We start from the raw sequence: 16,412 nt of genomic DNA, 5'->3' as shown, positions 1-16,412 counted from the left end.
TGGAAACAGTATCAGAAACGTCTTAACTTTCTTCGAAATTCTGTGTTAATATTACTTAAAATTATAAAACCATCCATTATAAATAAAGACCCACAATACGGCATCGTACTGTAATAATCAATAAATAAATAAAATAAATAAAGACCCACGAAGAGGTCAGTAAATTTTGTATTCAGAAAGTCTAACGTACTATGGTCAAAATTGAACCAGAGTTTGAGTTTTATAATAATATGGATATAGATGTAATTTTTTATTCAAATCTAAATCTGAATCCTGAAAGTACAAGACAAAATTTCTAAAAATAATATGACATAATACTTATCAATATAATAAGAGCATATTGCATATTGAACCATCAAGCATTGGAGTATTATTTTGTTCTCTTACAGAGGCAACAATAAGCATAAAATGCGCAACATACTTCCTGCCCATTCCTGCCCAATAATGACCGTGCATAAGTTCTCCAATAATGGGCACATCTTCTACCACTGCACAAAAAAGGACTTCTTTCGAGTGCACTTTTCGCTCCGTTGCATTGCTTTTCCCTTTTTGCGAAACGATCGCTCAGCACGAACTGGCGTAGGAAAAAGAAGCAAAGAAAACATTACACAACAAAATGTGAGAAGAAAATCTCCGAATGTGCTGAGGGCACAGGGAGCGAAATAAAAGCACAATCCTTCTCACAAAGAAAAGGGCGAAGCCAGCCAGCCCGGAGGATCCAAACGGTCTCGCACACCGTGTCGCTGGCAAAAACAGCAACAACACGCATCAACCATCATCAGGGGTGCAACATAAACCAGCATAAGCTTGGTAAGACACACACACACACTGGCGTGCTCTTTCTCGCACGCACGCATCGGACGTACTCTTTCTCACACTCACAAGTGCGCTCTCTCGCACGCGGCTAGGCTCTCTCTCTCCCGAGCCCCGTTCAGTGTAAGTTGAGGGAGATCAAAAAATGTGTTAAAAATTAGTTTCCATTTAAATCTCCGTCCGAGTGGATCGTGCGTGGTCCCGCGACCACGTGTACCGTTTGCGTTGTCGTGCGTTTCGAATGAAAAGTGGTTACGATCACGTAGTAGAAACGGTTTGAAAAGTGGACGAGAGAGAAAATAAGAAGGACGGGGAAACCTAGTTTGGTAGACTGGTTCGATAGCGAGTGATAAGCAAGTGGAATTTACTGAGTGTTAAAAAGCTTCAAAAACATGTTCATTTCACAAAAGAAGGGAAACGAAATTATGTGAATATGTGTGTGTGCAATATAAAAAATAATTAGCAGTTTGAAAAGTGAGTTGCAGATTGCTCAAAGTTATGTCCTCGCTGTAACAGTGCTCTGATTGAAAAAGGTGAATTTCCAATGCCTCCTATGCTATCTTCAATACATTTAAAAGGGGACAGTTTTTGGTTGTTGCTGGCTCAAAGCTGTGTGTTAAACAGCGGCTGTCCACAGAGAGAGATGGTTCAAAGCGCGAAGGATTAACACCGTTTTTACACGGCGGAATCGTCAACAGGAACAGCCCAAAGTGTACGATTACAGCTTAATCTTTTGCAGATGAATTGTTTGTTTGTGTTTGAAATTGAACGTATGTGTGTGTGTGTGTGATAGAGGTTTGTGCGTGTGTGTGTGTGTTTGGTTGTGAAAAAGGACGAATTTATTATGCTTCGAGTTCTGGCAGCATAATAGCGCCTGATGGGCGGACCATTGTAGCGTGTGACATATGAAACCGACCGGCACCAGAAGAAGATGGGCATGCAAAAGAAAAACCACCATCACCACCACCAGTGGAATCAAGGGAGCAGGACACACGGACAGGGACCATTTCGTGGAAGAGAACAAGATTATCCGAGCGTGAAAGAAAGTTCGGAGTATTGTTCGTAGCTGGCAAGGCTTCTGAAGAAATTTGAGCTACGCCAGCGAGGGAAGCGAAATTTTCACATTCCTAACCGTCTAGGGCTTTCTCTAGTTTGAGTTGCACTGTTGCGCTTGATTCAACATAAATGCTTTAATCCGTTAAAAAAATCTACTTGATTAGTAAATCCTGCTTGCTATTACAACCAGGATTGCGTTGGGGAATAACTCACATTCAAGCCTACTACAAAGTCAGGTCTGCTTAGCAGGTCCTCAGCGTTACGCGACAAATCGTTTTGTCACTTGACGGCGAAGCCCTACTTGACATCCCCACCGTAAAGGCCAGCGCAATTAGCGTCAACCCGTTTACAGAGCTCGTGCCCGCGGAACCCTTTTTGTTGCAAATCCGTCGGCAAACTGGGCAACCGCTGGTAGCGAAGGTGTACTACGTCCGGACGCCAGTAATCGGCGGATAATGTTGCTTTCTGTTCAACTGGCGGTGGCCTGCAGCAATTACCCGCCTGTGGGCACGTTCGTTATTTTCCGAGGAAAAAAACAACGATGCATTTAACAGTCTGGATGCACTTCCACTTGTGTGCAAAGAAAGTAATTAAAGACTGCAGCGCGCTTGGCTACGTTTTTCCGGTGTTGTTGGGATGATAAGAAAAAAGAAGGAATAGATAAAGGGCAGGGTAGTACGTGTCAGCTCCTCTACCAACTGCAACTGAAGATGGTTGCCTTATCATTGCGTGGTCATCGTCAGCCTACACTTACCCCCGGTAAACACGTCTAGCTAGACGATTGTTTGTTGTTTTCAGGTGAAGTTTTCCATTTGTTTGTTTAAACGAATGTGTTAAAAATGGACTAAAAGCGGTAGGGATTTGTTGGTAAACACCTGCACAAACTGGTGCATGAGGTTTGGGTTGAAGTTATGGCTTTGTTCCACCATTGAATGTTTGGCTGGTTTTGCCTACTTTTTAATGGACACACATCCATATTTAAAGGAGTTCAAAATAAGGTTGTCTTATTAACAGACTGCAGACTGTCTGGACAGACAAACAATGTTTATTATAAGTTAACAAGATTGTTACATACTGGTTATGAATGCTTTTTAATGAAATTTATGCTAAATCGAATTTCTCCTGCATAAAATGTATGAAAATCATATTTAGGAATGATACTTCATATGAGAGATATCTGAATTAACGCCCCGGCGTTTGTCTATACGTTGCAGCTAGGACGCATGGACTACGAACTTTCTGGCTTACTCAAATTCATGAGGCCGTTAATACAATTATAAAATTCTTAAAACAAATTACAACTCATTTAACACCGTAACATGACAACTAATCAGCCTAAGACTTTTTCGAAATTCAGTGTTCGTTTACTCAGTATTTTCTTTGCGGATTAAGTATTGTACTTTGAGCCTTTTTTTATCAGCATTTTGGCCATAAAAACAGTGTTTTTACCATTTAATTGTTTGTTCAGAAAAGAAGAAAAATAACAATCATTTAATTGGTATATTTTTTTTTAAATACGAGGGTTGTTAAGGTTAGCTGGCCAAGATGAAGAATATGGATAAAGAATAGTTATTAATATTGAAAACAAGTTATAAAAATAATCGTATGTAGGGCAGTACAGTTTACATTATTTTTCCGCAATTTTAGAAAAAAAGAATATAAATCGAATCATGTTTTTGCTCTCGTATTTGAAATAATTCTTTTGAGAATAATAGAAAAACAATATTTCAATGACACACAGGCAACCTCTGTACCCGTTAACAGTCTTCGATTGTTAGACAATTGGAGGAAATATTCTCTGACTCACAGAACAATACGCACTTTTATTAGATGTTTATACTTTGTTTACTATTCAATTTACTTTTTTCAGGTTTCTAAATGTAAAACATCTTTTCGATAGCCGCGAAACAGTTTTTACCTTTACAATTGAGCAATGACTTGACTTGAAAAGCACTTTTATGACTACATTACGAGTACTTTCACTATTGAGTTCTATCGATCAATAGCAAAAGGCGAATTTGCGAATAAGATAAGATTTTTTTACGAAAATTAGGGCAAAAAAATACCCAGAATTTATTGCTATGTTCAGCAGAAAGTAGCACATGTTCAACTGTTAACGAGTCGATTACGACGCGTAGAATAGATAAACACTTTATCAAAAGCAGAAAATGGATCTGGTGTTTGTAACTGAATACGCCCCTTGAAGCATAATAGACTAGCGGATGATGGAAGAGAACACTGATGCTGTATGATGCACTGATGTCTTGTATATTTTAAAAATAAGGCCGATACACGTTTTCTGTTAGGAAATTCTTAACATATTTCGCCTAAGATCTGTACACGACGGTGCCTTGTAACCGTCGGCCTGCAGGCGGACAAATGCGCTGTGACCGACTTATCGAAAATACTTTCGACCAACGCCACCGGGATCTGATCCTCTTTTCAACTTCAGAAGCCGGCTTTACCAGCCTGTCATGTTTACCAATATTGTACCGTTAATGCCGCTGTACCGTGTTTAATCTGGCTGGAATCTTCAAGCAATCTGTTCCATTCCGTAGTGCATTCCCGGGAACAATAATGCGATGGGGTAGGCAAATCAGATTTTATGAATCAATGGCTCTCGGAAACCTTTCGCACTCAGACATGAAAACGGTAGCTACCTGCCCTAATCCCTCTCGAGTCCCGTTGAGCCATCATCAGCCCGGTATGCCGAACTGTATGAACGTTCCGAGACAGCTCCGCGATGGATGGCGTACCGTTGAAGAAGAAGATGATCCGGTCCAGGACGGTTGGAATGTGGTGACCGATCGAGATAAAGCCCGATCGACTGAAGTGCCCGACATTCCTGACGTTCCGCGTACCGACAGTGTCTCGCGCAAAAACCTTGCTTCCTTTCTGCCTTCTTGTGCCCACCCAAACCGTTCTCGGTCCGGCGCGGGAACAGTCAGTCAGTCGCCTTGGTGAACTTGAGCTCGGCCTGCTGGTGAAATTTCACGGTTCACATTTCAAAGCAAAGTTGCCTGTAATTGGAGTTGCACGCGCCCGGAGTTCTGTGCCAGCGGCAACACACGACGCACACGATGTGATGTGCATTTTCGTCACCTTGCCTGCCGCTGGGTCGGAACGAATTTCCACATTTTCCACTCGTCTAGAGCGTTCGGGCGGGTAATGATGGATAAGAATGTCAAACATTTTCATTACGGCACCCTAATTGCTTGATCGATGATGGGTAACCGGGTTGATTGGGGCTTTGATGTTTTTCTGCGGTGTATCCTATGTTTCTGACGGATGCTACGGAACTTGGTTCACTGTTCTTAATATTTGTTGTGCTACAATCAATACAGTAATTGGGATAATGATAAAACGTGAGTTCGAAGTCTTGATTACGCCTTAAAAGGCCTCTGAACTATTACTAGAAAACCCCAGATAAGATCTTTCTACATATAAGACAATTTACTAATCCTTCATCAGAGTATTTTTGAGGGCATTACTCATATGAGTCGAGCTTGAAATACATACCCAATCATCTCGTTCGAATAAATATTATATTGACTCTGATGTCCAATTGGAGATGGTTAGCCAAAATTCTCAGAACTTTAATCTATCTTCGTACAATATAATCAATGATTGCGAAAAGATAATTAGACACTATTTCTCGGTGAAAATTTAAACGAAAAGATTTTACGAATCAAAGTTCACACCAACACCGAAACCATCCGGGATCTTCTGCAATCGTTTAAAATATCATTTATCCGTGATAACATCTTTTTTTGTCACCTCGACGCTGGGAAAAAGCTCATCGCCACAATTGTCCACTAGAAAGAAAATAAATGTTCATCCGATCATTGCACAAAGAGTTCGCATCGTGCACGTATCATCACTCCTGGCATCCTCTGGCGGCCGCCTCTGCTTACAAATTAGTGTCGAATATGCACGGTGCCGATGGGAACCACCATCCAATGCAATTGTTCATAATGCATCCCTTCGTCAGCTACGAAGCACAAATGCGTGAGTCATCACTCCTCCGACTGCTGCACACAGCTATCATGCCGGAAGGATCTTTAGCGTCGAGTTCGAATGTGATCTCTTCGTACGGCACCGGGTAAGGATCTCCCTGTGGTAGGGAAACTGTCAGCGGGTAAATTTATTATTTCAACAACACCCCCGACGGAGTGTCATCCCTTCCGATGACGAATGATTCTCGCTGATCGCGATCGATCGCGTCTCCATGCCTGCGTCTGGTGATGCTGTGTTGTATGTGGATTTTTTTCCCTGCGTCAGACTGCTTCTCTGTTGTCCGATTTTTTTGCAAGGCTTTTGCTTTCATCCCCTTCAAACATTGTCACACTGATGTATGGTGCATATTAATTTGCTCCACACCTTAAAGAGTACGAACGGGCGGGATCAACGGGTTTCGGAGGAGCCGGGCGGGAGTCGCTTCGTGGAATTGGGACCCCCATTTTTCATTTGTTTGATTTTCGTCTCGATGTTAATCAACTGGAAATCAATTATTTGATGATAATTTTCATCAACAGGTTTCAATTTGTCCACCCCAAAGCTGGCCACCCTTCCCGCGTTGAACGGGATGGACGAACGTGGACAGCAAACTGTCGGAAGGAATCGAATCGGCTCTCTAAGACCGGTCTTTCCCCGGGTGCGTGTGTGTGTCTGTTACCGCAGCAGCAGCAGGGGACACGCGTGGCCTTCGTCTCGAGTTCGAAGAAACTGTCACACAAACTGCGGCTGGATCGGCTCAGTGCCGCCGGCTGTGGCTCGTAGAACTGTCCCGGTTTTTGATCGAGGATCGTACATTTTTAAGAGTCTTTGGTCTAAAAGGAGAAACGAACAATCAAACCCTGTCGCTCGCGGTAGGTAAGGGTTGTCAAATGTGCTGCCCGGTTGCCAGGACCCGGGAAGCAACACGTTGACGGGAGGACTTGGATCGATAAGCGTCAGTGACAATGACGACGACAGATTGATTTGAATGTTTCAAGTGGGGGGGGGGGGGGGGAGGTTTGTTTTCTCGATGGCTTTTTTTTTTGTTGGTGGTTGTTGGTGTTGTCTAGCCCTTATCGAATGCCGATACACACCCGATGTGTACCGATAAGGCTGTTTTCGCCGCAGGAATATTGGGGGTAGGGAATTAAATTTTGAAAGATAAAGAATGTTTGGTACATGTTTAATTCCTATCCCGTTATATGAATGATGGGTGACATCATAAGACCCAACAAAACTGATCACCCGGGCGGCAGCGTCTTGCATGCACAATCTCACGCTGGTACTGTTGAGGTTGCCCCAACGAAACAATTTCCCATTCGAGGTCCGGAAGTATGGTTGAATGTGTACACCGGATTCGTCATAATCATCCACGGGTATCGTACCGAAGATCCGCAGTTTATGGCAAGCGTAACCGGGGCCTAGAGACAAATCTCTCGTGCAGGAGACCGTCTCAAACGCTTTTTGTTTTTGCATTCGATCGATCGAGGCAAGGCAAATTTCGGATTCTACCGAAAAACGTGAGAACCCTTCGCGGTGATCATAAATTTGGAATGATACATCGTCCGCATCTTAAGACACACACTGTGCCCGGTGAAGGTATGTGTATGTGTGTGTTTGGATATGCAATACAAAATGCTAAACATGCGCCGAAGACACACCGGCGGGACAGGTGATCCCGATGATGATGATGATGATGATGCTGGGCAGCAGCCGCAGCACCGTAGTAGTGGACGAAGATCATCGAAGATCTTTATCGCAAAGACGATCCGGGGCTCGAGCATAAAACGTTGCCTAGCGGGAGGTCCACCACACTCTAGGCACTCGGGACACTGGCGTAGTAATAATAATAACAATAATGTAAAAGCAATAAAACTTCCACCGGGCGGTGGGCATCATGGTTCAGGGGATGAATTGAGGTGGAACCGTTTTAGCCACCAAAGAACACAAGCAATAACAACTTCGAATGACATTAAAGTAAACCCACCTTCGCTTGCTTCTTTCTAGACTCCCGGCGGCAGCAGTTTAGCATCCTTTTCCATCAGCGAGACGTCAGCAGGGCATCGTCATCCACGGGCAATTGACACACCGAATGGACAAAATTGCAACGTGTGGTGCGTGTGTGCGTGTGTGTGTTTTTGTGCAGTGATTGTGTGCGCCTAGAACGCCGTTTGAAGTGTGACCAATGAGCCGTACCGGCTAGTGAAGTACTACTATTCATCCGTGCGTTGTGTGCGTGTGTGTGTTTGAGCTAAACGTCAAACAAACGCGTCATCATCGGTTAATAAAATCGTGCGGCTGGAACTGGTGCGCGACGATCGAGGGTAATCTTACTACGCAACGATTACTACTGCTGCTGCTGCTGCTACTACTACTACCACCCTTGCTACTACTGCAACTACTTCGCTGCTGCTTCTACTGACACCGACACCGCCTGCTACTAGCAACCACTGATCTTGCCTCGAGGTGTTGTTTGCCCCTCCCCCCCTAACCACACCGGTGCATGTAAGTGTGCCCGTCCGTGAACTTTGTGCATTATTTCGACGGTGATCGTGAGCGTGCGTGTGTGTGTGTGTGTTTCTGTCGATTCTTAATGTGAAAATCGTATGAAATGGTGACACTAATGCCTTGTAGCTATATATCTGCCCCCCGGATCTCCATCATTGATAAAATGATAGAGATAGAACCAAAGGTACACCCAATAAACCAATAGCCCTACTATACCAGGTATCGCGTTTACGTTTACACGGTTTTCCCTGTACGGGTGGCTCCCACCTTACTGCCACAAGCATGCCTTTAGGATCGGCTGATCTGCTATCTCTCTCTCTCTGTCCCATCTTATCTTCGATCCTCTAACACGGGATAGACCAACTTCACCTGTTTCAGTTTTTCCTAACCCACTGTTCTTGCTGCTTTATCGCTTTTCTTGCTGCCGTGTGGGGTTTTTTTTTCTTCTGTGTGTTCTCTACACTGCACCGGGGGTACACACGGAGACAATAAATTTATTTAGTTTTATGACTGTTTAGGGATACAAATTATTTACCCCTATTTGGAGTCGGAGCTCGAGAACGATGAACTACGGTTGATGATGATGTGGTTCGTAGAATGAATGGACGTGCTGGTTTTATTGGTTGTCTAACAAATTAGAAAGTTTGATTACTTGTACTTAACAAAAAAACTAATAGCACATAATATTTGAGTTTTTTTTTTTATTTAACTTTTCCTCATTAATTATCCTACTCCTGCAAAGCGCATAATATTTGCATTTCCTCATCAACCCTGTCATACCACTGCGTCACCTTCTTTCCTCCAATCCACCGTTGGTCACATTGGTTTATGGTTATTTTTCAAATTTCATTTGTCCGATCATTTCTCATACGCTACGCGTTCCCGGGACCAGGCCGTTCCCGGATCGCAGCCATAATTCTTCCATTCTTACGTGCTGCACGGCTATCTTCATCTGAAAATCTTTCCCTCGCTCGTTCCACGGCTGCTTTTTGGAGGCTGCTAAAATATGCCGTGTTAATGTTGTGTCTTTTTGTTTATTAATTTAATTTACCTTGATCATTCAAATGCCCGGTGGGGGATTCGAATGCTCGGAGATGCTTTTCGTGGCGTTCGTGTTTCGTTGTGTTGTGTTGGTTTGTGTTTGATGCTGTTGCTGATCGTTTTCGGTTTTAGTTGTCATGATGCACCGGTGCACTTGTTGGTGGTAGAGTATCTTTTTCTTGGGGATTTTTTGTATGCCTCTGACTCTGTTGTGTTGTGAGAAGGTTTTTTTTGCAGTTTTTTTTACTAAAAGAAGTGAGACTATCATATAAAAAATTGATTTGAATTTGAAACCATGGCTAGCATGAACATTACAAATATTGAGGATGTCTAATGACATGCTATCGAAGACTTGGAGTACTCATAGCAAAAGAGTTAGTCCTCGCTATCGATCATTCTATGTATGAGTGATGAGCAATCAATACTTAAAAGGCCTACAAAGAATGTCGTCAGTGTGATACGCATTAAAAACACAATTCTTACGCTTGTTGCTCCAATTTCTCAAAAACGAATATGTGTTAAAAAGTAGCTCATCAGCGTTAGACGAGCCAACTTTTCATGTCTTTTCCCCTGTTTCATCTCTCACAAACCAACAACACACCAGAAGATCGATGTAGTAAATTTATCTTCGGAACAAATCGACCCGCCAAAATGGTTGTTACGGGACCGTCCCTCGATGACACATGACGGGATTAAATCAAAACAAAACACACGTTGGGGTTTTTGGTGTGAGCGAAAAACTGAACAACCTCGAGCTTAAAGCAAACAAATAGCAACACACCCCACAGAACAGCGAGGAAGATAAATTAAACAATAATACAAAATTAATTATGTTTCAAATTATGCTACGAGCACACTTCTTGTGCTGTTTTGCTTTCCTCAAAAAAAAAAAGAAAAACTCCATTCCCATCGGGGGACGGCTTACGATCGGGGAACGATATGGTCCACACGATATAGACGGCGGCGGGTCCATGATTAAGCGAAACGAATAATAATGTGAACGAAACGACCAACAGACAACTCTCCCTTCTCGGGTGGGAGGGGGGAGAGCTTTTGGGGAGGACAAATTCTTGGAAAATCTTTCAACTAATATTTTTACCAGCTCTCCTCGGTCACTTTTCAAGTAGATTTATTAGATAGATGAGCGTAGCCCTTACGGCGGACCGGCCGGTGTTGATTAGTCGCTTTGTTTCGAAGGTCTTGCGAACCGTGTGGAAATTCGTGGCATGGAGAGCCTCTTAAACTGCAATTTGTGACTGCAGTTTTCTTCGCGCCCATGTCGGCGGATTATGCTCGCGTTGACCGATGGCTGTAAAAGGGGGTCGGCTTTACGCTACTTGACACGCCATTTGCAGTAGGCAGAGAGGGCAGCGGCCCATTCCAGGACACACGCTTGGTTGGATGGCCACCCATTCCACCAGCGAGGACACATGTTTTAGGCGTGATAAATGTTTGTCTCCCGTCGTCGGCAGGAACAGCTGCCCGTAGGGTTTCCCTGAGAGACCCCCCAAAACGGTTTCGGACATGCTGCTGCACATTTTATGCTTACACCTTAACACCGTCCTCGGGTTCGGTTGATCGTACTGATCGTTTGTCTTGGGATTTTGCAAGCGCTACCCTTAATCGCTGGGTGGTTCTGGGTCCATGTTTGTACGAAAGCTCGGACGCTGTAATCGGTGCTTTGGACATGCGAAAAAGCGACTCACAAATGATTATGTTGACCATATTTCACCAACCAAATGGTCGATATGGTCTTGTGTTTGGTCGATACACACACCCAACATTAAGCTCGTGACGGGACGGTGTTAACACGCATCAAAGTGGCAAGTTGGGCTATCGTGACCGTTCTCCTGCGAAAACAGGGTACATCGAATGAACGGGACACCCCGCCTTAATAGGTAAACGCGAGAGAGAGGGTAAATCGATACGCGCTTCTTCAGATGCCAGCGCTACAAAAACGGCACAACGGAAAACATTACGATCGATCAATCGATTGCACTCAAGACGGTGGCATTTTAGTGTGGTACTGTGTCCCGCACTTCTGCGCCGGTTCATTTTACGACAACGTTAAGCGTGATAAAAATTAAAAACAAATAAAATAATATCGATCCATAAAAGCCAGTAGGGAAACACACCCGGGCCCGAGGTGCACGCCCTTTGTCGCACGATCAGTTGTGGTGGCTAATAAAAATTAAGCAGACGAAACCTCAACAACATAATTCTTCACCCATTAATTTGGTTTTTATGGATATTATTTATGAACATTATTTATAGGCAGTCCCGACCGTCGTTGGCCGCTGAATCGATCGACGCCGAGATGATTGTTGCCGACGACGAACACGGGCGAAAGGAGCAAAATCCATCTCTAAGATTGACCCAGTGTTTGTCTTTTGGTGTTGTCACTTAGAAAATGTTTCGCTGCCAGCGGTCAATCTTTCGCCAGTTTCCAGTTTTCTTTTCCCCCCGATAGAAAGTTTAGGAAATGCTCGGATAAAACATTTTCAGCGGGAAACCTACCGATCGCCCGAATCTACCGTTCGTCGGTACATGGGCCGGTATAATTTTATCGTCTCCTTCACCCACCGAACCACGGGCTGCGTTGGGCTTCGTCCATTTCGTCCCCATCGTCCACATTCGGTTGATGAAATTTGTCTTGTTCACTTCGTGTTTTCGTGTTTACCCTCCCGAATCGAAAGGAGAACGAGAAGAATGACATGCCGTCGTAGGGAGACCCCAGACTCCACGGAGACCAACGGGTCTGATCTGCTTGATTTCCAGTTCAAATCCCTTCGAATAAACCCTTTCCAAGGGGGGCGACGGGAACAGACATTAAATCGCGCAAACGTGAAGGCAATTATCGTGGCGATATAAAAATCGTGTTCCGCGCGAGCAAAAACACGATAAACGCTCGATAAAGATGTGTTTTCCTATCACTTTGGTTGGTGTCTTTTTTTTTTTTGCTTGGTTGGTTTCGGTGCTGGTGTGGATTAATGTGACAAGAAGCGAGTGGATGGTTGGCTCGGGAGAGGGACAGACCGGTGATGATGATGATCGTCCGTCAACATGATGTATGGCCGGTTGGTTGATCTTTTCTGTAGCGCTCTTCGGTTTGGTTGGGCTAAACGTTGTGATAAGGCTTCTTGGAAGCAGATCAAAGATAGTGCCGAGACATCAGACCAATATATGTAGGACATGGGTTTGTTCTAATATCAGCTGATTATCGATACGACTAGTTTATCCAGTTTTTTCGAACTCTAATCATCAACGAAACTATTCAAATTTGAAAGATCGCCGAGTTTTTTATTTTGGGGCATACATAAACCGCTAAGTATGCCACATTTCATGCTTGCAATTGCTCATTCATTGGTCCTCAAAATCCTGTTGTCAACACATGCTCACTAGTTCGCCATGTCACACCAGAGTTGTGTCGACTCTTTATTTTTTTCTGTCTCCTCTAACAAACACTCCAAAAAAAAACTTCGATCGAGGACTTTAGTTCGTATTATTTTCTAAACACGTTGCGCCGTCTACTTTGGAGGCCTTCTGCTCGAGACCTTGCTGTTGACACCCATCAGTTGTCGCCTTTTTTATTTTTATGACTTTTCATTCGATTTTGAATATGCGTTTTTTGTTTGGTTGGTTGGTGTTGTTTTGCGCCCCCCTCCCTCCCTGCCCTCTTGTGGGTAGTTTCACTATTCTACGAACAAGAGTCCGGATCGGAGGAAGCCCTTAAATCAGTCAAGTGAATATCTTTCCCAAGCGATGCATAAAATACGAGATGCACTGTGACACCCGGGGAAGAGCGAAGCCCTACGAAGCGCAATGGGCAAAACAAGGCATCGACTGTTACACCCCGGTATCGGGATTGCTCGGTTCCTCTTCCCATCCGCATTCGTGCCCCGGATAGTGTTCTCCCACGTACGTTGGGTTTTGCTCCCAAGAGACCCCTTGGTCTCGCACCGATCATCCACCCGACCATCTTATCGCGCATTTTTGGGAAGCGTTTAAATAATTTGTTCCCGTTTAGCGTTTTATTGGGGGGGGTGATCTTTTTTTTCTTCCTTCCTTTCTTTCTCTCTTTGTGGTTTTCACAAACCAACGCTCCCAGTGGACAGAACCCAAACGGTGGGAAACTGTGCGGATCAGGGAGCAGGGAATCCAGGAAGCAAGGTGACGATAAATTACGAGCTCACCGACGAGCAACGCCCCGGTTGCTGATAAATCACGTAGACCGCTAAGTAGATAGGTGGCTGGTTAGTAGTTAGTTGTTCTTTGTATGAGCTTCGGTTGTTAAATATTAGGACACGGGGGGCTTTTGCTCAATGATTTGTTTCCAATTCGTGGACCGGTCGGATACTTTCACACGCAGTTGCGAAGGATTGGACAGGGGGTGGGAAAATGACATGCAAAGTTAACGCATTCGCTCTCCTCTTTCTCGGTTTCTTGCAGGGAAAACGATCGCGCACCGAAGGACCAGACACGACGGACCGTTCCCGGTAAGTAAAGTTTGCTCAAGCGGATCGGCTAGTTGCTGCGCACTGTTAATGTCAGCCTTTGGTACGGAATTGCTACGGTTGTTTATAGCGGTTCGGTGCACTTGGCACAGGCCTACATATAGTAGTCGTAAATCGATGTGTTCGTTCACAGCGGTCGTAAACGGAACAGTGCGTTGTGGTTAGTGAGCGGAGTGCGAAAACATTTTACGGCTCGCATGGATTTATGAACCCTGGTTAGGAACTGGGTTGCTTTATGGGGAATGGCTGTAAAGAGCAATTTGCGGAAACTGTTCCTAATAATAAATGTCGCTATCTATCGGTGCTACGGAGAGCGCGAGAAATATTTGCCAGAAGATAAAGACATTCGCTTGACATAGGAATGCTGTAGTATCTTGTAAATTAATGACTGCTTTTAAGATGGGATGGAAGTAAAATTGACTCACACTGATATTGTTGAACATACATTTGAGGCTTTTTTGTGTACTAAATCCTCAAAAATCTATTTCTGAGGTCTCCATCAGTACCTCAGGATTTTTCCATAAGGCAGGATTTTTAACTACTTTGTTCTGACTAAGAGTTTAAGAATCTGGATTTTCATGACTAAATGCAAACAAATTTAGGCAGAGTCTATACTTGAGCTATACTATACTATGGTGGAATGGTCGACAACGGTGGTGGTCTTCATACGGCTGGATCGGGGTTCAAATTCAATCCGGATCGTTCCCCTGTAGTGAGGACTGACTGTTCAGCTACGTGGTATCAGCAATGGCAGGCATGATCTAAGACATCGTTAGGCCAAGAAAATACTTGAACTTGAAGTTTGGAGATTGAATTTCCCAGATAACGGATTGGAAGTTTGATCTCAAAATTGAACAATAGCCTGTCAGGAAAAACTGGAAGGAATTTTCGAAACTTCAAATAAGTTAATGGTTTATAGAAGTTGTTGTCGTACATCAAACTAAGATCAGATAAGGCTTACATGTCAGTAGCGGGCCAGGATATTTGGAGACCCCGAGCGGAATGGCAGTTGAGGCCCCTCTAGATGTGATATTAGAGGGGAAACAATAGGATTTCCCTCGCCGACGAGGCCCAACTTACCGATGAGGCTCCGATATTGATCCGCCAATTGTTACATGTTGTAATCTTCTGGTGATCATTCTCAACACCTTGGAGACATATTTTTTTCCTAGACATAAACGTGGCAAACTTCTTCCGTAATAAGGAATGATCTTCAACTCTCAGTAGAAATCCCCAAAAATTCTAGATTTAACAGAATTATCCCTCAACATTGCTTCTTCACCGGGGTGAATGATTTATGTATCAACGATTACGGCCCAACACGATCATCATTCGATAAGGATACATGATTTCAAGCTTATCGCTAGAACCATTTCACCTCGTGCTCTACCGTGCCGGTGCTGCTACCTGGTGCGTTCGAGGGCGTTAAATCATAGATCGAATGGCCATAAAATTGAATGTGTTGACCAGGGCACACCGGGCAGGAAAATGGACGCTAATTTACGACGCTCCCGGTTCCCTGGTACGTTGTCCCATTCGTTCGACTGCAGGACATTCTCGCACCACGGATTCAGCAATTTTGGCCTAGCGCGGAATAAAACATGAATAAAACATAAACACACGGAACCGAGCGGATCGAACGCGTGAGGCCCATTTTGATTTTGGGGAGTGTTGGAACGAGACTGGAACCCGGGAAGGGTGGTGTAGCAGCAAGCAGAAACTTAAAATAAAGCCAAAATAAAACAAACAACCAAGCTGTGACAATGGATCGTTGACAAGCGCACTGAAGCTTCGTAGCTGGGAAGGCCTATGGGAAGCTCATCTGTATGCAGATGAAATGGTTGGCCCCTTGATGAGAAAAATCTCGCGGGAGGCGTGTGAGGATGATAGGGGTGGAGTGAGGGCGGGGGACGATCTCGCGATAAAGTATCTCCAAATGGTCGAAATATTTAGATAGCAGTCGTCCGCCGCTCCATCGTCATCGTGTGGTTCCGAAACCCGGAATGTCCCGTGGCTGCCGTTTCGACGCGATCGATTATCGATTAACGGCGTCTGTACGGTTGTCGCGTTGATCGAACCCGATCGATCGAGAAAAGGTGACAACGGAACGGAAAGTGTCGAAAGTCACGATCTTAGTCATCGGAATGGAATGCTTCCCTTCCGTTTGATTGGGTTAATGAAGAACCAATTATTTACTGCCAGCCACAGCACTTAACCACCGTCTGTGCATATTTTGAATTTGATGGTGGACATAATTCGCAGCGTTCGATGAATGTGTGTGGTGACAGGGGAACAAACTTATCATACTGCTGTGTTGTTTAATCAAACTAATCGAACTTTTAATTTACGCATCTCAAGGGCATCGAAAACCAAATCAGTGGCTGCCGCTTTTATTAAAATATGACATTATCCATACCTCATTTGCGAAAAGCATACCAGTCCATCATCTGCATTTATGTTGTGGGACCGAAATTTTTATCGTCG

The 16,412-nt window shown here is 44.1% G+C and overlaps 1 protein-coding gene across 3 annotated transcripts in view; it reads left to right on the top strand.

The window, feature by feature from the left end:
* The first annotated feature begins 967 nt into the window (after window positions 1-967).
* LOC118511757 (developmental protein eyes absent) overlaps window positions 968-16,412 on the top strand; it is a 35,960-nt gene continuing 20,515 nt past the window's right edge. For 2 of the 3 annotated variants that reach the window (XM_036055226.1, XM_036055224.1), the window contains exons 1-3: window positions 968-1,346; window positions 7,873-8,557; window positions 13,864-13,910. In XM_036055226.1, the coding sequence (XP_035911119.1) occupies window positions 8,477-8,557; window positions 13,864-13,910 (128 nt within the window). In that variant the 5' untranslated portion in view covers window positions 968-1,346; window positions 7,873-8,476. The remainder of the gene's footprint in view (window positions 1,347-7,872; window positions 8,558-13,863; window positions 13,911-16,412) is intronic. The other variant, XM_036055225.1, reaches the window with a different exon arrangement.

This window comes from Anopheles stephensi, chromosome 3 (genome assembly GCF_013141755.1).
Source record: "Anopheles stephensi strain Indian chromosome 3, UCI_ANSTEP_V1.0, whole genome shotgun sequence".
Taxonomy (NCBI): Eukaryota; Metazoa; Arthropoda; class Insecta; order Diptera; family Culicidae; genus Anopheles; species Anopheles stephensi.
Note: the sequence above shows the minus strand (reverse complement) of the source record. Positions and strands in the feature narration are given on the sequence as shown.